Source organism: Pempheris klunzingeri, chromosome 9 (assembly GCF_042242105.1).
Source record: "Pempheris klunzingeri isolate RE-2024b chromosome 9, fPemKlu1.hap1, whole genome shotgun sequence".
Classification (NCBI taxonomy): Eukaryota; Metazoa; Chordata; class Actinopteri; order Acropomatiformes; family Pempheridae; genus Pempheris; species Pempheris klunzingeri.
In genome coordinates, this window is record NC_092020.1 from 18755402 (window position 1) to 18779728 (window position 24327).

The window sequence follows — 24327 nt, forward strand, 5'->3', positions numbered from 1 at the left end:
TAAAAACTGACATGATTTTTTAATGAGAAATACACGAAACTGAAAAAATTGTACAAATTGAAATAAAATAAAAAATTGCATTCTTATAATTTCTGGTACTTTTTTACATAGACTTTTCCATTATTAACCATTATCTGCCATTATCTGTTTACTTCAGAGCAGGATCCCTCCTTCGTAAATCCATAATTACACGACTGAAGTCAGTGAATCAGTTTCTGATCGTTGTCTCAGTGGTCTGCATGGGATTTGGTTCATCTGTTTGGTGGTCCGCTGTGCCCTTCCTAACAGACTACACAGGACTGGGCACATTCATCTGCAGAGCTGGGCCTCGCCACATAATGGAGGCCTTTTCTCCGCACACTACTATGAACAAACATGATCAGTAATATGAATTGGTGCCCTGTCCTGGTTGTGAATCTGAAACGAGTGAAAAGGTTCATTATAACCATGCAATTGGTTCAGCAGATATTGAAACCATGACAACTGTAGACACAGACATCAATGAGGAAAAAATGACATTTGAACATTTCTGACTTACTTGAAAGTTGCTGTTGCAGCTGTCTGACCAGAGCTGCAGTCTGCTGCTGCTGTTGAGTCTGCTGCATTCCCTGTCGTGGGAACTAAAACAGAAAGACACATTCTTATTATAGGAACTTAAAGACTCATGTTTTAACCCATTACCTACTTATTATATGTAACAATACTACCAAATCATTTTTTTAAGTGATTGCTGCTTTTAGGCAGCCATTAATGTTCATTCATTTTAGTGAACTATGAGAATCAACTTAAGAGTTTTCAGTAGGGTCGACAATCACAGACCAAACCTCTTGTGGTCCATTTAAAGAGGCACCAATAGTTGGCTAACAAAAAGCATCTAATTTCCAAGCTATATATGATGACTTTGGTCATTGTATTTAAAAAGTAATAATTTTGCAGCTACCTGCACAATTCTGAGTGTAAGAATGTCTTCAATGCAACAACAGGAAGCTTCCAAAATGATCCCAAATGCAAGAAAGAACATGAGAAAGGATACACAGTAATGTACACATATTTGTTGTTAAATGGCTAAAACACCAACACGAGACAGTGGAAACACACCTCTTTACACTATCCAACTAACAGCTGGGCCAATGAATGTCCTGACCTCATGGATTGAACCTACCATGGGTTGCTGGGGGGGCAGTGGCTGCATGCCCAGGCCCTGGTTCTGTGCCTGGCCTGGTTGTGGCACCGCTGACACCTGTTGCTGCTGCTGCTGCTGCTGTTGCTGCTGCTGCTGAACTTGCTGTTGTGGGGGAGCCTGCTGGGACTGGACCTGCTGCTGCTGCTGTTGCTGTTGCTGTTGTTGAACTTGTTGGGCCTGCTGCTGCTGTTGTGAAAACGTGGGAAAGAAACAACCGTTGGTGTTTGAAGTAGAGACCTTTAAATCTTAAAATTGTGTTGATTAGATTAGTTGATAAATGTGAAGTTTCTATCTTTTTTCTGTAACTAGGTTGGTAACACACGGATAAACTACTGATGATCAAGTGACATACTCTGAGTGCTTGTTGTCTGAGGTACTGCTGCTGTTGCTGTGCTGCTTGTTGCTGCTGCTGTTGCTGCTGCTGCTGTTGTTGTTCTGCCAGCATCTGATTGGGCCTCAAGCCTGGATGAACGCCCTGGCCTCCCATGTGACCGAGACCGTGCATGATGGAATTCTGCTGGATGGACTGGTGGGTAAACCTGGGGTTTACAGGACAGCAAGGGGAACAAAGCAGTTAACATAAAATGAAGGAGAAGAACCGTGGACTTTTAATTGCTACTGAGGAGCCAACAAAGCAGCAGCCTTCCTTGAAAAAGAATACAGACCTCTGTGTGTTCTGCATATTGTGTGCGTAGCCTGGAGCCTGCTGGTGAACGTAACCACTGGGCCTCTGCTGCATTTGCCTAAGGGGATCCACCACAGCCGGGTTGGCTCCAGGATGAGTGCCCTGGAAGTTCTGGTTCCCATAGGAGGAAGGAACTATACCACCACCTTGGGACGGATGCTGCTGCATCCCCATGTGTGATCCGTATGTGGTATAGCCCTGAGATATGTTCTGAACAAGCAGAGACAATGTTGATTAAAACCAGAGGAGGAAAAAGTAGGAGACCAATATTGACTTATTGATAGTGTTATATTAGCACCAATAATTATTTTGTTTATTATTCATGTAGTGAACCTAAACAAGACCAGATAAGTGCAACTGTGAACATTTATAACTGCAGGCATTTCAGAGTGGATTGAGAAAATAATGATCGGAAAATGCTGGTGTGGTAAATAGAATCCTGTTCAAACATGTAAACAGCTTTCAATTTTTTCTAGCATTGGTGTATATAAATAAAGGTCTCACATGACTGAGATAATAGGTGACACATGACAGATGCCATTTCTTACCAAAACAAAAGAAAATCAGAAAAAAAGGACTTACCTGTGATGCCTGCATTGAAGTATATGGTTGGTTGGGTGTTATTTGTCTTATCTGCTGCCCTATCATGCTCTGATTCTGAGAAGAGAAACAACAAGTCAGCAAATAGCAAAGATTCAATGTCCTACACCAGGACAAGAAAAGTAAAATTCTTAAACTTAAAGCAACCATATCATTCTCGTCTTCAACTTAAAAACTGAATTTAAGCAGCAATCAAACAGAGCATCAGCTATCCTGTCCTATCCTAGACCTGTCAGTGTGAACTGACTCACCAGTCTGACCTGTAGCTGCTGCCGCAGTATCTGTCCCTGTGGCATGCTAGGCTGGGGCTTATAACCCATTGGGTATTGCTTGTCCAGTCCCATCATGCCAGGCATGCTTCCCTGCATGCCTGGCATCATGCTTGAGTAACTGGGCCGAGTGGGCATCATTTTGTTCATCTGTGGGTTGCGGGCAGGTCTGTATGGAGGTTCTAAACCTGGACCTCCTGTGGAAAAACAAATGACTTAAACCACAAATCTGGATGGTATTTCAGATAAGGTTGTTTCAACCAAAGGATGAGTGTGTGCGACACCAGTGTGCCATGCTGCTATTGATGGGGGAGATAATGATGAGACAATATGCCATGAACTGACCTGGAGGTAGAGGCTGGTTCTGTGTGTACATGCCCATGGTCTGCTGGCCGTAGGCTAGCCTGCCGTATGGTAGGTTCTGCATCAGCTCTGGTGGCATATTACTCCCATAGGTCACCCCGCCTGGTGTGCGGTTCACATAGTCCTAGAGAGAGAAATGGGACAAATGTATTATTTTTTTAAACTGATTGTCGCGACTTATGTCCAATAAACAAAATTCCCAGCGGTAAAATCATGTTACTGTAAACATAACTGACATCTGGCTTGGTGGATGGAGTTTTCTTCTTCTTGCCGGACTTCTTCTTGTTTGAGTCAGAGGGCACAGCGGACACGCTCTTCTCTGGCTTCACTACCTCCATATTCTTCTTCTCTGGTTCTTGGGAGACAGGTGTCAGGGGCTCCTCCTCTTCAGGGGGCAGGGGGAGTGGCTCCAGGTAATAGCTTCGAGGTTTGGGCTTCAGGTGAGTGTGGTAGAGCAGAAAACGCTGCTGCTCCTCAAATTTGGTGACCTTGCGGTCCACGCGCACCGTACCAAACCAGCCCCAGGAGAGAGGGGCGGAGTGTTTGAGACCCTCAAAGACATCCCAGGGAGAGATCTTCTGTTTGGTTGATACTTGAAGGCCCTGATGGCATGGAGACACAGCAGTATTATTTAACACAAGATCAGCATATGTAGATGAGGTTGGGCTCAATTTATTTTAAGCTTGTCAATAAAAGAACAATTGAAAAAAAAACAAACAATAATAGCAAACAACCTATAATACAGGTGAAGGTTTCTGGCTTTCTTAGAATGTATAATTTCTCTATACACACAGATTATCTTTCTCACACTCAGTTCCTTCATATCACTAGTACGCATATTGTGGTACAATTTAACCTAGTCAATTTTCTTGTCAGTGTTTTTGATTTTGAAGATACAGCATGTGCAATGGCATAAGCGAAATGCTGTGCAACTACTTCCAGTTCCATCCAGTTTGATTAGGCAACACAAATCAAACTGAATCTATGCATGTAACTTTGCAGATGGATGTGGTTTCATCAGCTTGTGAAACACGTACCTCCTTCTCAAATCCAGCGATCTTGTTACCCTTTGTGTCTATTAGCGAGCCCTGAGGTTCACAGGTTATGACATCACGGGTTTGCTTGGGCAGTGGCAGAAGCTGGCGAACCTTTTCCAGACTTTCCGACTGCCGATCTCCAAGCTCTTTCTGTAGAAATAAAATGGGTAGATTGTGGGAGAGGAGTGATTATGACATTGCTAATCAAAAGCCTCTCTTTACGAGGACTAACCTTAACCTCCTTTTTTACAATAGCAAACTATTCAGTGCTATTTTTTAGATTGGGCTATGACTTTGTCATCTTATATGAATACGGGGACTACATCTTAAAAGAAAAAAGTGTGCTATGGATGAAAAGGGTACGCTGCTCTTACCCTGAGCTTCTTGACCAGGTTCATATAGGCTCTCTTATTCTCCTCCATACTGCCCTGAGAGATACTGGACATGTCAGCAGCCAGTGTGCCATTAATCAGCACACTCAACATGTCCAACACTGTTGTGAAGAGCTCACTGTTGGAGGAGAAGCAAACATGAGAGCCAGGCAGATCCAGTGGCTAAAAATTGTGTTGGCAACAGAATGTATGCATAGAAATAATTTACTCAAGTATCCAAATGGAGGAATACTTTGTGGATTGCACTTTGAAATGGGGCCTTACTTATTGGACTGCATGTCCACTGTGCCACTGCTGATGATGTCGAGGAGCAGTACGGCCCACTCGGTGGTCTGCTGGGTGCTGCGCTGCACTGTGTCAAACATGCCACCCACCTTGTTGGGAGAAGAAACAATCCTGTTAGTCTCATAGCATGTTTAATCAAACCCAATGAAGCACTTAAAACAGCAGAGCAGCCTTGAAGTGAATGATCTTTGTTAAATTAATACAATTTTGTTATATTAAAGTCATGAAATGGGGCCCATATTTGCAACCTAGTGCTGGTTCTGTGATAACAATCTAGGGCTAAAAGTCAACATCCACAACGTGTACAAGGGTGCAAAAGTAATTATAAATTGACTTCATAAAGCCAGGGATGCTGTACTATAAAGCCAGCTGTGGTGATCAAGACGTTCTTACAAGATTCAGCCGTAGTTTCAAGGCTTCGTGCATCATCTGCTTTGCTTTGCAGTCATCCTGGTACTGGTCTTCTCTCCAGTTGGTAACAATCTGCTGCACTTGGCTGTAGAGGGAGGTGAGAAGGCCTTCCCTCTGTTCATCCTGTCCCTTCAAACAGGTCAGCACCAAAGACAGGAATGGCTGCTGACTCAGCAGAGACATACTGAGGAGGGGGGGGGGAAAATGAATTTAATGAAGAAGAAAACACTTTCAGACGGCTGGCTACATAGCTTGTAAGAGTTGCACAAAGTGCAACTGCACATTCTGCCATACAGTTTGCCAGATGCTGGCAAATTATTTTCACTTATCAGAAATACCAGAATAAATTCAGTCTAATGTATTCCAGTATCGAAGAAATATATGTTTGCCGCTTACCTTTTCTGTTTCTGCCTGTCCCTCTCCTTACGTGAGGAAGAACCCAGGTGCTGTCCTTTCTCCAGCTCCTCTCCTGCTGCCTTCAATACATGGCCCTGAACTGAGGTCGGCAGCTTGGCTATCAACGGAGCCACCAGCCACACGCCTGACCGCTCTGATGAACTGCACAGTGCAAACAAAAAAATGTTAGATTTCATTCAGTACAGCTAAAAAAAAAAAACGGTTAGTGTTAAACCTCTGACAGAAAGACACAGACCTTAAAATTGGCTTCATCTTGCTGGTGGCGCTGTTGTTGTTGGATGCGGAGCCACCTTGGACTGCTGCTCCATTCCCTGAGGGGTTACTGGAGTTCATCTCAGCTGATTTCTGAAACACTTCTATGGTGGCCTTGGCTATGTTCTCCAAGAGCGAGTAGAGCTCCTATTGGAAAGTAAATGAGGAATATTCAGATCAATTTCATTCCAGATCCAGACTACACATTAGTTCTTCAGAAAAAAAGAAAAAGAAAAAGGTTAGATGCACCGAAAACAGCAACTTACATTGTTTGTGCTCTGTTTGATCATCAGCTGCAGCTCCAGGGACGATTGTCTCATCGTCCATTGGTCCATGTTCTATGAAAGAGACGAGAATACTGTTAATCATACACATTTTTTTTTCCTTTTTCTTGTCAAAACCAGTCATGAGTATGCACAGTTCACACCACTGCCAAGACATTTCCTCAGTCCCTGTTTCAGACAGGAGAGGGCAACAAAACCTCACACTTCTTATTCAAGAAAGACAACTTACTAGCAGATTATATGGAAGATATTATCTTTTTTTTATCATTTGTTCTAAAACCTACTCATTTTGGATGTATCATTTGAACTAAAGAATCCTTATTGACTCCACAATAGATGATTCTGTGAGTTTCTGTGTGTTCTCAAACCTGTAGGATGCGTTTGATGCGCTGCCTTTGAGGGTTGTCACCATCATCACTGTCCAGCTGACGATGTGGGTAGCAAATAAGCTGCAGCAGCCGTTGGGCCTGAATGTTTACCAGCACCGGGTCCTGGAGGGCACTGCTGTCCTCAGACAGAGACTTCAGGCAGCGCTCTCCAACCCATTCCTGCATGACAGTTCAAGATGAGAAACAGGGGCAGGAAGAAAAAGCGGCTTTGAGAAATGTGACCGTGAACAACTTAAGTGATCCTCAAGCTTAAGTAGAAGCATCATAAACTCATGAGTCATGCAAAACAACCTTGACTAAAAACGGTGGGTGTTGACAAAAATGGGGCAGGGGGTTGATTCTCAGAGACAGAGCCTTCCGGGGCAAATGGGTAATGCATCTGAGTCTCTTGAACTCTCAGAGCGTGTCCACCCCTCTGAGCTACTGCCAGCTCCCTCTCTGGCCTTCATGCCTATGTGGCATAAGTGACATCTGGTGCAGAAAATGATCTCATTCACGCTGTTTCTGTATCTTTGGCTTACTGCATTTAGGAGTAGCTCAGAAAAGCAGGAGAGCTTTTATGTGCAGAAACAGAAGGTTCATTTTTTTCTATCTGCATTCCCATAAGCATTTTTAGATAGAAAGATAAATAGTGCTGAGCAACATGAAAAGAAGGCATGCACATACATGCATGCATAGCTTCCCACAACAGACGCAATGTGCTTTAGACGCACCAGAAAATTATCTCAGTACCTTCATTTTCACCTTTTCCACTTCACACTGGCTGTGTGAACTGTGGTTATGGATTTCATATCATTCATACAGTATCCTCACCTGCTGGCAGATCGTCTTCAGAACATACTTTGCATATACATCCAGGCTGGCCGTCTCTATGGAGACATTACGCCCATCAGATATGTCGTCGAGACCAGCAGGGTGTGACAATCCTGAGCCTCTAAGCTCGGCATCACCTAGAACAACAAGGAGAGACCAGTGAAACCAACCAGTAAAATCTATCAGTGCGATAATGATCCAGTAGTTTTACAGTATGTTAACCTGATCATCATCTATTCAGAAAAACATTTCCAAACCAGGTATTGAGATGACAGCACTGCAGAGATTCTTACCCAGCATGAAAACAGCTTTCAGGACAGCAAATACTGCTCCAACTACTATGCTGTTCTGAGAGGCAGCAAGAAGGTGGCGATCACAAGACGACCGGATACCAACAGTGGATTTATCTGCAGAGTCACAACAGTGCAAGTATGAGACAAAAAGTCACACTTTTGACAATCGTCTGAAAAAAGGAGTGTTGAAACAATGGTAAAAAGGTTTCTGGTTCTGTTTACTACCGGACTTAATGCCATCTTGGGGGACGGGGTTGCGCTGTGGCGTCTTGAAAAGGTGCAACAGAATCCTGCAGGTAAGTCTGGCTCCTGGCTCAGAGTCTTGCTCACTGCAGGCTGAAAATAAGTTTAGACACATATGCATTGGTCAGAGTTGAGTTAACTAATAACTGAGGTTCACATTTTTCGGATTGGCTACACAATCTACTACATCAAAGTCACATGTAAATTTAAGCCTTGTCCTAGATGTACTTCTCATCAATCGGGATGAAGTGGAATTTTCGTAGAGTTGTTGTCATGAAAGAAGGATTGAGAACAAAGCATGTACCACAAGCAAGAGCTGCTGGCATTTGGCATGTGTACTAGCATTATAAACTGAGCCAAATCGGACCAAACAGCATGGCTGAATGGGGCTTTGTCTCCAAGCAGGGAGAAAAAAAGATTATCAGTCGGGAGAGAGAGAGAGGCACTTCCCTGGCCAGTGCACAAAGCGCACCCAGGCTTCATGGACCCAAATCAAATACGCCGCGTTTACTCTCTTCTCTGATAGAAGTAATTATACAGATTGGTATTCCTTCCTACAAGCCAAGCTGCAATGTTCAGCTAATTCATTAGTCTGGGTGTCACAATTTCGATTGTAAATCAAAAACTGACCAAAATGAGCTTTTGATTTCAAGCATCAAAATCAAAACCAGGATCAGCAATTCTCAATTTCTTTCCTCTCCACCCCTTCCTACTTGCGCAAGTCTGAAGATAAACGATAAATCAGCACCTAAAAGATGACACAGCGTAGCTTACTGATTGCCAGTATCCGCGAGAAGCATCACATGGTTGTTTTTGTATTCGTTTTGTATTAAGTCTCAAATAGAGTGTTTTTGGGCTACTCCTTTTAAGGTACTATATTCTGTATAATTTCTTATACAACGGCTCAAATATCACACTTGATATCATCTAGTCTATTTTTTTTTTTTTATCTATCAGAGCTGGAAAAAAAAGAATTGGAAATCAAATTGAAGCGTGACTTTAAAATTTTAAGTTAAATTAAAACGTGACACCCTTATGTATTAGTAAAAAAATGGCTGTGATACACACACACACACACACACACACACACACACACACACACACATATCAGATGCTCGAAAGATGGCATGGAGAGCACTGGTAAAGCTGTATCACAGACAGAAACTTAAGTGCAATGCCTATATTTGTATAGCAGTGTGTTTGAGATGAAATAATCCTTACCTGCATTAAGGAGGGAAGGAATGGCCACACAGCGAACCAGGTCCTCCAGGAGTAGGCACTGTCTAGCAATGAGAATGGCTACGAAGGTTGCCAGGGAATCATGGAAGGACAAATCGCTCACCTGAAGGATACGAGTGCAGAGACAAACTTGTCAGATGAGAAAAGCTATTGTAATCATATAAATACCACATATCAGAGTGGGAACCAGAATTTAGAGTTAAAGCAATAATTTATGTGCAAGCAGGGCTAAAACTGGATTTATACTTCTTAAAGTTTACAGCACGTACAGTAGCTGCATGAGTGATATCAACAGGTGAACTCCAACACTCAACAATACATTTAAAACCACGCTATGTATACCTGGTCCACAATTAACCTGCCGGCAACTGTACATCCCAACATATGAGTCATCAAACCGATACTTACATCTACGTTACATAGCAAATCATTGAAGCCGCAGTTGCCGTTATTGGAGGAGCAGCAGAGAGCTTTGAGGATGCCGAGCCACTCAGCACTCAGGGAGCGACAATACGCCGTCAGCTCCGCACACAGGATCCCAATGTCGTTCACCCTGAAAACAAGTCACATGATATGAAACAACACAGTCCAGACAGAGAGTAGAAAACTGTAGCAGTCGTATACCATACACATGAGAGGTAACACACCTCTCAGGGTCTCTGTGATCCACGCACACATCCATGAGCACATTACAGACGAAGCTGTAGCGGTTGGCCGGGCTGTCGTTGAGGATCTTTCCCACCACAGAGTGGTTGAAGTTGTGGGCTGAGGGGTTGGCAATGGCCTCCATCATGAACACAGGATCCCAAAGCATGTTGGAGTCTGATGGGTCGATGTTGCAGTAGATGGAGTTTTTCACTTTGGAGCAGAACTCACTGAGAGGGAACACAAGGCGAAAGGAGAGAATAAGTCAGGGTAAGTGCTGATAATTAAAAAGAAAACTATAAATGACATTAAGTGAAACACAGGCAAGAAAATAACATTAACTGTACACAACTGCTGGATTGATAGAAGTAACTAAAAGGAGAAAGGGAATGCAAATATTAGGATTCTGTTTTAGTATGTCTCACTATTCAACGCATTCCCTTCTCCAAACAATTACATCTATCCCTGAGGGATTAGTCAAAAAAAAGGTTCTGAAGCACAGCTAAATATGCCTTTTTGTTAAGGCAATGGAAAACATTCATTCTCAAATAAGTGAAGATTTATTTCTACGTGAAGATCTCGCCAAACTTGTTCTTGAGGTGACTGCAGGAGGTGTAGAGGTCATACAGGTATGCCAAGATACACCGCTCGGCAGAGGAGCAGTCTGCCGGGTTCACACCCGATTTCACCACGATGCGCAACCTGTGAACACATTAACATGCACGATTTAACAGCAACTCCTTCAGCAACATATTCAGACGTTTGGAGAAATGCTTAACCACTTTCTCGCTGAGAGGTAGATGATATAAAGCTTCAGCCAGCAGCCTGCTAACTTAGTTTAGCATAAAGAGTGGAAACAGGGAAACGGTTAGCCTTGCCAGCATCTCTAAAGCTCATGAATTAACACAATACATCTCGTATGTTTAATCTACATCTGATTTATGGGGGTTATAGTCTGACACATATCTTCTTTGTATACAGTTTCTGTATACACAAAGGATAGAGGTGCAATTAGGAGGCTTTTGCTACCTCTGAATAACAAAAAGGTAGCAGTCTCCCCTTCTTTTAAGTCATCACGCTGAGCTAAGTAGGTGATATCAATCTTCTTGTCCAACAAGCCTTGGCAAGAAAGTGAGCAAGTGTATCTCCCAAAATGGGAACGGGAACATTTAACAGACCTTTTTGTATAAGCGCTACTTTTATACTTAATTACATTTACTTTAATTGGAGGCTTTTAATTGGAGGTTTTTAACACTTCAGGCATTTAGTTAATTCCAGCTAATTTACCATTTTAACGATAAGCTAAGGATGCAAACATCCTTTTAGGGTTACTCTTCAATCTCTGTTTCAGTTGATTTCACAGTAAAAACTACAAAACCAAACCATACCAGTGTCAAGTTTGGGCCACCAATTAAAATCTAAGGCTTTACAAAATGGCTGAAACTGCTATTTTGATGTATCCTATTGACAAACAACAAAGCGTGTAAGTGACATACCCATCAAAAACTTGCGCTGTTTGCTCAGGATTGAGAATGAGGCAGGAGTGGTACCTCCTCAGCACAGCTACAATACACAGACACAGGCTGGTGGTGTAGCTGCCCACCAGGCTGGACGACTTGAGCAGCAGCTCAGCTTCCACCAGACTCAACTCATTCAGCAGCTGTAAAACAAACACAGTCAATGCATTTGTGCAAACAATGGTGAAAAAGAGATTTGAGATGTGGATTTATCCATGTTAAATGACATCAGTGATGACGTTGGCCGTACCTGAATAGCAAAGTCTATGAGGCCACTAATGTTGAGGGAGTACTCCATGAGGTCAAAGATGAACTGAATGTGCTGGACGAGAGGCAGGTGATAGGACATCCCTAAGGCAAAGCTATTGATCTGTTCCAGCACATTTCTGGACACCTGCACACAAACAAAATATCAGACCATCATTAACATGTGAACAATATCAGAACAATCTACAGCCTCTGTTCTGACACTGCCCGGCAGCAATTACAATTTCAAACAAGCAGAAATGCTCGAGCCAAAACATTTTGTTAAACAGTGGTACTTTGTTGGAGACAAACTGGATAAATTAAGCCATAATGCGGACTCTATAATCGAGATAACTGATCACACAAAATGTTTTCCATTGATGAAATTCAATGTTTGTGTGAAATACAAAGCAACTTTTATTTTATGCTTAACAAGTTTACTTGACTTCAGTGAGTTAATCCAGTAACGGATTCAATTAATACATGTTTGAAGATGTAACCTTTCAGAGGAATGTTAAAGAGATAGATTGATATTTTGGGAAAACACTTATTTGCTTTGTTGCTGAGAGCAAGATAAGAAAATGTACCCCTCTCGTTAGCTTAGCTTAGCATTAAAACTGGAAGTGGGGGGGAAACAGCTAGCCAGGTCTGCAATATAACTTCTCATAAAACAACAAAAGGTGGAAAATAAGGAAAAGTAAAAATTGTTGGTTTATGCATCATTTTTTGTACAGATTAAACAATCGAGATAAAACGTGTTTATTAGTGAGCTTTAGAGTTGCTGGTTCTGTTCTGTTTCCCCGTTTCCAGTCTTTATGCTAAGCTAACCGACTCCTGGCTGTAGCTTCATATTTAACAGACGGATAAACAACTGGTGTAAATCTTCCCTAACTCTATGCAAGACAGCGAATAAGCATGCTTCACAAAATAATGAACTGTTTCTTTAATACAAATATGGGCTCCCACACAACCACAAAGCCCTTAGAAATAGCCCTTAAACATGCAAATGGATTTGTACTTTTTTCATTTTCAAATGAAAAAGAGTTGTTGTGTTGTTTTACCATTTATGGGTATTATTGACAGTACTGGATTTAGGATCAACTACTTTCTCCATTACAACCTCTGCCACTTGAGAAATCTAACCACATTATGTTCTGCTCTGTCACCTGAGTGCATTATCCATTCAAATTCTATTCAGATATCTCACCAGAGAAATAAATATATATTCAAATTACATTTACATTCCAATGAGTCACCTTGGGAATTTGTTTTAGGCTGCTAAAGTATTTCGCATCAATAAACGCTGTGGCTAGTCCCTAAATATTTAACTGACTCGTACGTGTACGGAAACATGGGACTCATGAAAAGGACATGAAAGAGGTTTCCTGGTCGAACCTGGGAGGTGACTTGGTGCTGGTCAAAGTGGGACAGATGCTGGAATTTGGAGAAGATATCTTCTGCTGTGGGAAAGGCCTCTGGCTTACTCCTCTTCCTCTTCTGGCCTTCCTCCCCTCCTGTGTATGTGTGAAAGGGAGAATAAAAAAATAAGAGCAGGAGCAGCAACTCATATCTGGTCAGGGGTATTCTTCTCAGTCTGCTGAGCGGGCCAGCCGTGAAATCGAGTTAAGCCAATGGTCTGTTATCTTATTTTCAGCCTCCTTTGATTTGAAGCTTCAGTGCAAAAGGTACTGCTATAAAGGCACTTTCAAGAAAAGGACATTTTTACTTTTCATTTAAGAGAAACACAATTATGAGCTGAAGGTCATGATCAGCTCACAGGAATGTGATAAGATGACACAAAACACTCCAATCTATGCAGTTCTTACTTTGAAAACCTTAAGTCACCTAATAAGGTCACATGTATGAGAGATAAAGAGGTTATGAACAGATGAGAGCTATTAGCATAGAAATTGAGTGGAAAGAAGATTGGGTGATGCAACTCCTGCTAAGGTCAACAAAAAAAGGAAAAAAGCTTGTTCCGTTAAGAAGGGCAGGAGAAAGGCAATACAAATGAAATGTGTTCAAAGAGGAAGAGTTGCGAGGACGATAACAGCTGGAATTACCACAATAAAAAAGCAAGAATATCAGCCTGCATATGAGCAATGTTTTACACCCAAGCATGATCAAACTCTTATATTCCACACTGCTGTCTGACAAAACATTATCTCTTTCACGTGACAGACATGAATTTTTCAGGAAAACATCACGTCAATAAATTGGGGGACACAAACACTACAAAGCGATTTCACTGACACCTTTTTCATCCTTAAATCTGAAAAGTAGGTGAAAAGCAACTGAAACATAATCTTAAGTGGCAGTTTGCTGTCAGACAAACTGCATGCCTGCATCTTAGGTTATGTAAAACATAGGTAAATGGGAAATACAAGACACCAAGCTATTAGTCAAAAGCTGATGTAACCAGGGAACACAGTTACCTGTTTCTGCTGTGCTTTTGCGGTTGAGCACCTTCAAGATGTCTTTGGTAATTTTCTTGATGGTGTGTCGCGCCTCATCTCTCAGTTTGCCCACACCGTACAGGACCACTAACCGCTGGTTGCACTCGTGGCTGGCGCTCTCCTCCTAAAATGATGACAAAGAGACAGAACAGATCCTCATAGAGTGGATGAACCTGACAACCTGAGCAGCACAGCAAGACAAACAACACAAAAAAACCACTCTGAGTTAGATATATGTGACAAGGTTTAGGAACAAATTCAACAAGAGACATTTCCTTTCATTTTAGAACTGTGTTTTTTCTACAGCTGAAAACAGCTTTGAAAATATTACAAATAGTTTAAAACCGAAATAAAATTGAATTGAAATAATTTAATTCAATTTCACAGAAATGCCACTGATCGTGAGCAGTAGGGCTGCAAACATTTATGTTTTATTATTGATTAATCTGCCCTGTATTTTCTTTATTCGTCATATTATTTGTTTCATCTATAAAAGTTATTTAATTTTGTATCCGTTCTGTCAGAAGCATGTCATACGGATGAGTGAAAAACACGGCTGACATGCCTTCCATGTAGACAAGCATTAGGGAAACATCTACAGATTCATGAACCAGAAGTGTAATTTTCTAGGATTTCTTTATAAATGCCAACCTGTGAGCTCTCTTACCTGAGGAATTGGGAAGTGAGTGGCATACTGAATGTGGCGAGGTTGCTCATACAGTTGAGGGAAGGCAGGGTCCATGCCTTTGTCCTTCGAGCCGGCCTTGGTGTCCTGCTCTGGAGCTGGCTTCTCGGGAGAGGGGCTCCCCTTGGACTCACAGTGCATCGGAGGAGAGAACATCTGCAATGCGAAAGGAGACTGACATGAGCTCACGCACGGGTAAGTGGGGAATGCAAAATTAGGCAATTTTAATTTACAGAAAATATCACTTCATTCTAAACAATATTCAGGCATGCACTATGGAAGAAATTTATTTTTTTTTTTTAAATGTTGTGTGCACCTCGTCAAAATTAGCACTGGAGTTGTGATCGATTTCCATCGACTCCGACAGGCCGGTATCCTGTAGAACAAACAATAACCTCATGTTACCCTCTTACACTACACTGTTATTGCAGAAATGACTCATCACACTCCACAACACCACCAACAGATGCCTCCAACGTGCCTCGTTCTTGACACTGCTGCCGGCCTCCTGCTCCTTGCGCTCCGATTCATCTGAGGGCTCGTCGCTGGGTGAGCGCGGGCGCGGCAGGTGGGAGTCAGAAGCCAAGTCACCCCGGGAAATGAGTGTGCACATGTAGATGTTGTGGGAAAAGACATCGTGACGGATGAGCTCGCAGAAGAGCAGGACCAGGTTGGAGAACTCCACTCGCTCATTTTCATTCCCAGGCTCCGCTGCAGAGGGGAGAAGAGGATTTGAATAATTTAATCACAGGTCTCCCTTGCCAAATCATTTATAATAAAAATGCATTGGGTAATAAAATAAGAGGTAAAGACAAAAGGATATAAAGTTCCTTCAATATCAGATCAAATTTGACACATTTGAGACTCTGAGCTGCAGGAAATGTAGAAAAAAAAACAGAAAGAGACTCACTCAGCGTGGGGGCCTGTGTATCGAGGAACTGTAGCAGTACATCCTGAAAGACTGGTAGTGTGGCAGCTGAGAGGGAGCCAGATGACACGGAGCCCTTCTCATCCACCACCTCTGACTCACCACACCTCTGCAAACAAACGGCACGCAGCACACTCTCTGAGTGCTAAATGTAGAAAACTCATTTACAGGCTTTCCTTGTTTGACACCTTCATTTGGTTTTAGAGTTAGTGTACAGATGCCACAAAAGCCACCATTAAATATTAATTAAACTGTTGCAATATTCTAAAAATTACTGCAAAGTTGCAGGGCATGATGGGACTGTAGGACTATCCCAGTAATACACACGAGACAAAATGCCATGTCGAAGCAAGAAAATACAGATATGGAGTTCATTCCAGGATAACAGGCCTTCTAAGAGAGTTCTACTATTTATTATATTCATGCACACATTGGTTTTTCTGATTTGTAAAACACAAACATAAGTACTATGCTGACTAATATCAAAGGCGGATATTCAGGGCTATAGTCACAACTACTTAAGTCAAGTAATCATATGATTTAACCATGTAATCGTTCTACTGGGAGTGCATATTCAGAGTCTTTGGGCTCAAAAAACTTATTGCACATGGTTATTTGAGAATATCAATTTTAAAAAAGTACCTCAATATCTATGATTTGTTATAGGCAAAAACATCTTTTTTAACTAAATACAATCAAGCACAGTAATTCAGTATTTCTTGACCAGCATTACATGCCCAGCAGTGTGATGAAAGCTTTAAAACCTACACTTAGACCGTCATGCTGGAAGATAAATGTGCAGAAAATATGAACGTACACTGATGGCCAATCAACTTTTTAAAAAAATCAATACAGATAAATGTGGAATGATGTGCTACAGTGCCATTCAAAGATGATTCACTACAATTTGGTTAAGCTAGACTGACTCAAAAATAGAAACATCAATACGGACTCCGTTTGTGGTGTAGTAGCTGCTAAAGCAAACGTTACTCGCCTCAGGCAGTCAGTGTCAACACATTCTTGTTAAGTGAGTAGCGATGCTTTTGGTGGCAGCCGCATTTTTTAATAATACCACTGCACATTTTAATGACTGTGGTAAGTGTGGTAGAATCCAACACTTTTTTTGCGAACTGGAACAGTAACAGGAGAGGGGCATGGTTGACAGCTGAGACCAATGCAGGCCAACATAATAAAATCGTCTATTAAACGTTAGACGTTTCCATTACACGTCTTTACTAAACACCTCTATTATAGCCCCGTTGATGTGAATGCAGTAACTGATGAAGCCACTTGGGCAAAAGTTGAGACATAATCAAGTTGATCACTTCTAAAATAGTGTGTCTGCAGGTGTGACAAAGACAGAAACATGCTGTAGTAACATACAGAGGAGTGGTGCATCTCTTACCTCTGCTTCTATTTCAGCCTGTCTCTTTTCCAGCAGTTTGGCCACCACCATGGCCCTGTGCCTGCCAGAACGCTTACAGCACACTGCCCATTCACAAAGCAAGGTCACCACCGCATCGTCATCTGGTGACATCTGCACAGAAACATGCGTTATGAGACAATGCGGCTCAAAATAATATAAAGTGCTTGTCACACTTTATAGTCTGATGATCAGTAATCGAATGGTATCGGCAGAGATGCTAGAAAAGTGGATTCAACAGTTCCAAGTGTTTAAAAACAAACTTGTCATTGGTAAACCTGACAGTGTCATTTTGATCACTGTAACACCGCCTTTTAATATTGCATTTAAAAGAGTTGTTCATGCTTCAAGCTTAATAAAAATAGAGAGATAAGGGGAATCCTTACCTCATGCCCATCTTTACTCTGGCCGGACCCAAATATTCGGTTGTACAGCGAATCCAGTGAGTTGTTAAAGTCAGACTTCTCAAAGCTGTGGTTATCCAAAACCTCCAGGGTGTGGAGAACCCTCCCGATAGTGAACCCTGGCAACAGATTACAGAAATCATCTCAAACACGGACCTTGATTTCCTCTCACAAACCTGTTCTCGTGAGCCGTAAGCAGCTGTCTGCAGAGATAAAGCGACAGTTTTCTAACCTGCTGTGGTCTCTTGGCACTTGTCAAATGACCACCTGAACTCCACAGCCTGGCCTCGCTCCTTCACTTGCTCCTCGATTTCTCTCAACTTTGTACGAACCTGTGATGAAAAAAAAAAGGCGAGGTAACATTATCTTGACATCTTATACAGAAACAATGAACAAGAACAATCTGCAAGATTGACAATGACAAGGATAGATTTTCATGCTCAGCTGTGTCAACACTGATGGCGGTACCTGCTGTGTGAAGGCTGTATTTCCCCCTGGCATTGGTAAGCTGGACGGGGCGATGGGTAGGAGGTCCAGAGGTGAACCGGTTTTGTTTCTGCTGTCTGTCAGAGAATAATGCCACACCAGAGCACTGGGACAACACAACACTATGCTCTGATGTGACAATAATAAGACAAAAATAACAAGGGAAAGAAAAAAAGCAAAGAATTTTAAGTCTCCTATTACATTTAAAAAGCTGATAATCTATCTAAGCATAGAGAAAAACATATCAATATAATATACATATATATAATACCTGTAACATGCAGCTGAGCCCGAACACCAGAGGCCTGTGCTGAGGGCAGATGTAGAAGTCCGTAAAAGGTGTCTGGGGCTGGTTCCCTCCTGCTGGCTGAGAGGTTGGCGTGGGGGGCAGGGCGTTACCTTGCTGTGCCATCATGCCATGGGCTGGATGCCCTCCTGTGCCGGGACCCAGGCTCCCGTCGCTTAGCAACAGGTTGAGGCGGCGCGTGCAGAAGTAAGCCAGTCTCCGTGACAAGTAAGCCGACTGTACAAATTCCCCTGAGTACTGAGGAACGGAGGAGAGATTCACAGCATTACCCACAGCACTCAGTGTCCATTAACATCAGTCAGCTTTGGAAATAGAAGCAAAATGAGAGGCTGCAGGCCCCTGTGGGCCTCTGTCAGCAAAGGTCAACACTACCCAAGTGCTGAGGATGAAGACACACGACTAGTCCATGATAAACTGTTGATAGCTGTAGAAGCCATCTAGCGTAACCCCAGCTAGTGCGTGTGTCAGCTATGTACAGCTGTGTGAATGTTAAACAGGACTGCATGTTTCCCTAAAGCGAATCCATCAGTGCGTGAGTGATGATATGAGGCTGGGGTAAAGATTAGAAGTGGATAATGAACGGACAGAAGGGTATACCTGTAGTAAAAGGGGTAGGAGAAGTCTGAGAAGCTCATCTTCACCGGGTCGGACCTTCTCAAAACACTCCAGCACCCATGTCAGGAACTCATGTCTGTCTAGCATACCATCCTGAACACAGAACCCAAACACAAGTGCATCTTAGTATCAAGTAGGTGAACACAATAATCACAGGGCTTTATGTAGAGGCCTAGAAAACTTATACTGATACTTAACGTATCATACTTTAACATGTTAACCCTAACACTGTTCAGTAGTGGACTTTCAGAGAGCGAACTGACCTGAAACATGAACATGGCTAACTTCTCGTTGTATTCCCACTGCTTCATGGCCGTCTCCACGTCAGCAGGAGTGGCTGGTAGGGGTGAGCTACAGCCTTGGCTGGGAAACTGTCTGTAAAACTCGGCCACCTTCTGAAGCTGCTCCCACAGGTACTTAGTAATAATCTGAGTCCATTCTACACAAGCACACACAAAAATGCATCTTAAAGCAACAGGGATTGAACAAGTGGCAGAATGTATTCCACTCAAAAGAAATCGCTTAGCGTCTCATAGGAGAAAGCATTCATTTTTTCTTTTTTTTGCCAGAAGAACACATGAAACATGACTGAATGAAACATCACAAACAACAACAAACAATAAGCAAACACACACTCCTTTACTAATAGACAACTTCACTTGCTTACCTATACACGGGTCAATCACGTGCCTCTTCTTGACTTTAGTTTCTGTGATGGCGGCGTGATATGCACAGGTCATCTTGATCATCCATGCTGAACGCATGACAGGGACTGAGTACTTGGCCAAGTATCCAAAAACCTCCTCCTTTTTGCTAAAGATAGGAACCTGTGAAAAGGACATTTCATGTGTGTCAGTACTGTTGAATAAAACAATGCAAACACAAAGAATGATTCCCAAACCCCCAAAAAACAACTCCAGCCAGAAAAATGTCAAATGTATTTATTTAGAAAGCTTTGATAAGCATGACAGGAGTAGAGCTCACAGCTGACAGTCAATAGAAAATATAATGAAACATGCTGAATAAAAACCATGGGATACACCTTGAACATTTGACATGCATGTTACTTGTAAATTATTTAAATACAGTCCATGTCTGTTGCAATAACAGACAAATTACATATCCTTTCCAACATCGCCTGTTCGGTTCTGAAAATAAATGCACCAGAGGAAATGCATGCACAAAGTCCACAATTTCAACTAAGCACATCTGCTGTGTTTTCCTGATGTTTCCTCTTCTGTGGTTTGAATGAAGCTGCTGAGGAGAAACCTGGAACTGGAGTACATCTGGAAAAGCGATCTGTCAAAGTCAATTACAAACACAGTTAGAAAACATTATTCAATATAGTGAGAAAACAAAGAAATACTTAAGTACCAGTGCGAGCAGGGATAAAGGAAAACACATAACAAACTCAAACTTAATTGTAAATGATAAAGCACTTTGCTACATTGAATAGAAAGCTCATATTAATTTAGCTTTAATTTGCTGCCACTTGTAGGAGCACTTAGAGAGAAAAATGTTTGTTGTGAGAGAACAACAGACACCTCACCAGACAATCTATAAATAATAGATTTTCAAGTTTGAAAAATAACTTAACAGCAGTAACACCTGTTTCCACTGACAGTGACATGCATTATGTGTTGGGTCGATATACCCAAACAACACAGCCAACAGACGTGATTTACACAGACACAAGGAAATAAAAAACACAGTATTACTTACCTCTTTCGAATTATTCTTGTTTTGCGCTGCTGACTTGATTTGTCCAGAGCTCCGCACAGTTTCGGAACTGTTTCATCACCATGTCCCAACTACTGACATTCGTTTTCTTCTTGGCTTTCACAGAACTGACACACAAATTTCTCCGATCTGTGACACACGCATCAGGATCCTCCATACCTAATCTGCTCGCTACTTCCATTCAGGCAGGAAATCTCTATCGAGCCATGCCAGGCAGTGATAAGTGAAGCTAAATTTGTGGCAGATGAGTGCAAAACTATGAGATACTAGCACAATCCATGTATAAAAGCACTGATGTATGTGCCTTCTATGAGTATCGGGCAATATCAGCTTTGAGAGAAAAAACTACCTACATAGCAACACAGGCACCCCTATGTCTAGTTAAGTCAAATTTTATTTACATAGCCTAAAATCACAAATACCAATTTGCCTTAGGGGGCTTTATAATCTGCACAGTGCGTGACAGACCCTCAAAGTCAGAAGACACTGTAATATTCATTACAAGCTGGAAAATTTGATGAAAAATGGAGAGACAGCTTTGTTGTTTTTACGTCATAATTATTAAATGGGACAAAAAACCAAGTCAAGTCTCAGTATTATGAGCGATTAAGGTGGGACATCTTAGATTCTCAAACTCAGCACCACATTGTCAGCCATGGAGAACTTTCCTCAACATGTTCTTTGTCAAGCTGCTGTTTAGGCTTCACTATTCGACTCATCTGAGCTCTGCAACGTTAACAGCATAGCATGGTAGCATTTTATAGTTGCATGGCAACAGTTAAGAATGGTAGCGCGGACATTTACCTGTGAATTCAACATGCTAACGTTCAACATGTAAGCCATTTAATTACATTTCATTAGCATTTGCAAGACAAGGCAGTAACCATACAAAGATGTGTATCTTATCAGCATTAGTCAGTGGGAGTGGGAAAATGGTTGAGCCTGAAGAAAGATAAGTGCGACCCATTCACAGTTAATCACACAGTTGTAATCATTATTTTCTACTTTAACAAAGCAAAATGCTTTTAATCTTTTGGGGAATCGTTTTCCTTTCTTGTGGAAATTGATGTAAAATGTTGGGTTTTGAAGACAGACTACAAATCCATAAATCCATATCAGTCCTTTCCAAATGTAAACAGTGGAAATCAGCAGAGGAAAATAAATATCACAAAAACCTTGCAAAGAACTACAGTGATTAACAGGCCAGGCCACAGTGAGCGTGAGGCCTGTCTGACACCTTTCATATATGCAAAGTAAATGACTTCTCTTTTCTCTGGTGATTATACTATCAGGTAAACCAACATTTAGTAAAGAAGGCTTTTAGAGACTCACAACAGGGTCTTACCTTTTTAGCAAGCTGCGTTAGAGGTTTAGTCCCAGCTAAATCCGTGAACCAATTATTGATGGAGCTCTGTGACCTTGCGGTGACGAGCCAGAAATTATCCTTCTGGTTGACCTGTGGTTTACGTTTCCCTGTGTCTAGAAACGTGTTGTAGCGCAGCTTCTCGGCGATGATGCTGCTGAAGTTTGAACTGATCTGTGGGAAAGTATTGAGGGAAAGTGTATGAAGGCCAGATGATTTTAAAAAAACAAAACATCTAGCAGCATGCAGGGTAGAGCCTGAGTAGGAGTGCCAGAGTTATTACCTTTGAGGGGTTAAAGTTGACATTTTTAGCACTGCCATGTTCGTCACCAGACACAGCCGGCTGGTTATTGAATCCTTGCTTCACATTAAGTGCAGTCAACTCATCCTGAAACAAACACACATTTCAGCACATACTGATAAAAAAAAATAACAGCATGCATGTCAATATCTCTTCATTTCTGATCCCAGACCAGCAAGTTCTAGACTGAGAAATCCAGGATGTTTGCACACACTAGGAAAATAAACTGTTATAACATATTACTAAATTATTATCATTAGAGATATTTGCAGAATCAATAACAGAAACCCCCAGAGGCAAAGCAGCTAGTTTTCCATTTACAACAGATTATCTTGGGTTAATAATAGATCAGGAGCCAACAGCACTACCCAGCTAGGCCAAATCCAAGCTTTAAAACTATGCACAGATAATTTAGCTGCAGTTTCATCTTGCAGGTCATACAGGTTAGCTGTGCAGGTTTAGCTAACGTTAACTCGTTGGACCAAAACATCCAAGCTAGCAGTGACCAATCACGCACAATCCTAAAAAGGCAGCCACATAGTTTCCCACCACAAAGCTAAATACTGGTCGTGGTTCATATCAAACTGCAGATGAACTAGCTTAGCAAACTCTGGTATCTAACGAACCGGCTGTTTTCCAAGTAAGCCGACGAGCTAACCTAGCTACCAAACTGACAACTAGGTGCAGTTCATTGTTATTGCTAGGCCCAAATCGTCGCTAAACAGGCTAACTAGTGTTAGCTTGCACAGCTTCTTGGATGAACATTATCTCCCCCAAAACACAATTCCTGTGCTCTCAGATTGCGCATCGTAAAAGCAGACCTCTTTCTGCTTTGGATCTTGAGGATAAACGTCCGGAGGGCCGAGTCGGGGCCGCTTTAATGGCCGGTGTTCGTAACTTAGGATCCCGAAGGCAGCCATCATCCAGCGGCATCACAGCCAGAGCTTTCCTCCTCCCGAGCAGCCTGAGCCGAGCTACAACAACGGAGCACACTTCCGGTTAGCCACAGTCCCCGAACTTCAAAATAAAGCTGATGCACTTGCATTGAACCGATGTTTTTCCCCCCACAATTAATAGACAGCATCATTAACACATGCTGCAATATTTATAAATAACCTCTTCTTTTAATATGAGGATAAATAGAGGCAACACGGTGGCTCAAATGAAGGTTAATAAGACTTAGTTATATGGTGTTCAGAAATAGTGTCAAAGCCTGAAAAGATGCAAGAATTTAAAGGTTGTGAATTTGTAGTCATACAACAAACTGATGCTGTTCAAATGTGCACATATTAAATCAACGGCGAGGTTACATCATTGGTGTTTTTATGAACAGGAAGGAACAGATAACAAAAAAGAGTGGGCTTTCATCCCCGAACTTCAAAATAAAAGTACTGCACTTGCATGAAATTTTTGTTTTGTTTTGTTTTGTTTTTTGCTGTTTTTGTTATTGTTGTTGTTGTTGTTGTTTTTTTTTACAATTAATAGGCAAAGCCTCTAACACATGCTGCAATAGTTACAATTAAAACCCTGCTCTTTTAACATAAGGATAAATGGAGGGAAGACTTCAATGATTCAATGGTCTTCAGTAATAGTGTCAAAGCCTGAAAAAAATACATGAATTTCAAGTTTTTTTAATTTGTTGTCATACAACAAACTGATGCTGTTCAAATGTGCACAAATTAAATCAATGGTGAGGTTACATCATTGCTGTTTTTATGAACAGGTGCGTACAGATTTAAAGCAGAGAACTGAGTGAAACTAATCACTTATATTTGTGTGTCACAAGTACTAATCCTGTCCTTGAACTGCTCTCACTCATTTCCATGGCTGGGTAGTGATGGGTTGTATGTAATCAGGATTATGTAATCAGATTACAAAAACTAAGTAACTATAATCAGCCTGGATCACTTTTGAAAGTTGCAATTGCTTTATAGTTACAGTGTCATGGATTACACGATTAAATTTTTGATTACTCCTTTAATATGGCAACTTTAAAATGATGACACGTTTACTCCTATCAGGTTGCCAGTTTGTGATTTATAGATAATGGAGTTAT

At 41.7% G+C, this 24327-nt stretch overlaps 1 protein-coding gene across 5 annotated transcripts; it reads right to left on the reverse strand.

Annotated features, from left to right (window-relative positions):
• Window positions 1–23217, reverse strand: med12 (mediator complex subunit 12). Of its 5 annotated transcripts, none has more exons than XM_070836394.1 (43): window positions 23093–23217; window positions 22254–22358; window positions 21953–22144; window positions 19535–19694; window positions 19131–19306; window positions 18850–18960; window positions 18217–18489; window positions 17928–18074; window positions 17692–17791; window positions 17442–17578; window positions 17038–17169; window positions 15615–15741; window positions 15186–15415; window positions 15021–15080; window positions 14687–14860; window positions 13999–14143; window positions 12959–13077; window positions 11568–11711; window positions 11297–11460; window positions 10389–10502; window positions 9803–10030; window positions 9564–9708; window positions 9138–9258; window positions 7899–8009; window positions 7674–7787; window positions 7381–7517; window positions 6547–6726; window positions 6161–6232; window positions 5878–6041; window positions 5622–5783; window positions 5208–5409; window positions 4794–4903; window positions 4512–4647; window positions 4138–4287; window positions 3337–3702; window positions 3083–3224; window positions 2720–2934; window positions 2451–2525; window positions 1849–2078; window positions 1536–1722; window positions 1163–1369; window positions 539–620; window positions 1–417 (listed from the first exon to the last, which is right to left on the reverse strand). In XM_070836394.1, exons 1-43 carry the CDS (start codon window positions 23192–23194, stop codon window positions 380–382), a joined length of 6486 nt encoding a protein of 2161 aa, XP_070692495.1. In that variant the 5' UTR covers window positions 23195–23217; the 3' UTR covers window positions 1–379. The 5 variants fall into 5 exon arrangements, with proteins under 5 accessions (XP_070692495.1, XP_070692496.1, XP_070692494.1 ...); XM_070836395.1 differs by having other exon boundaries at window positions 3116–3224; window positions 10371–10502; XM_070836393.1 differs by having other exon boundaries at window positions 2729–2934; window positions 10371–10502.
• Between the last annotated feature and the right edge of the window lie 1110 nt (window positions 23218–24327).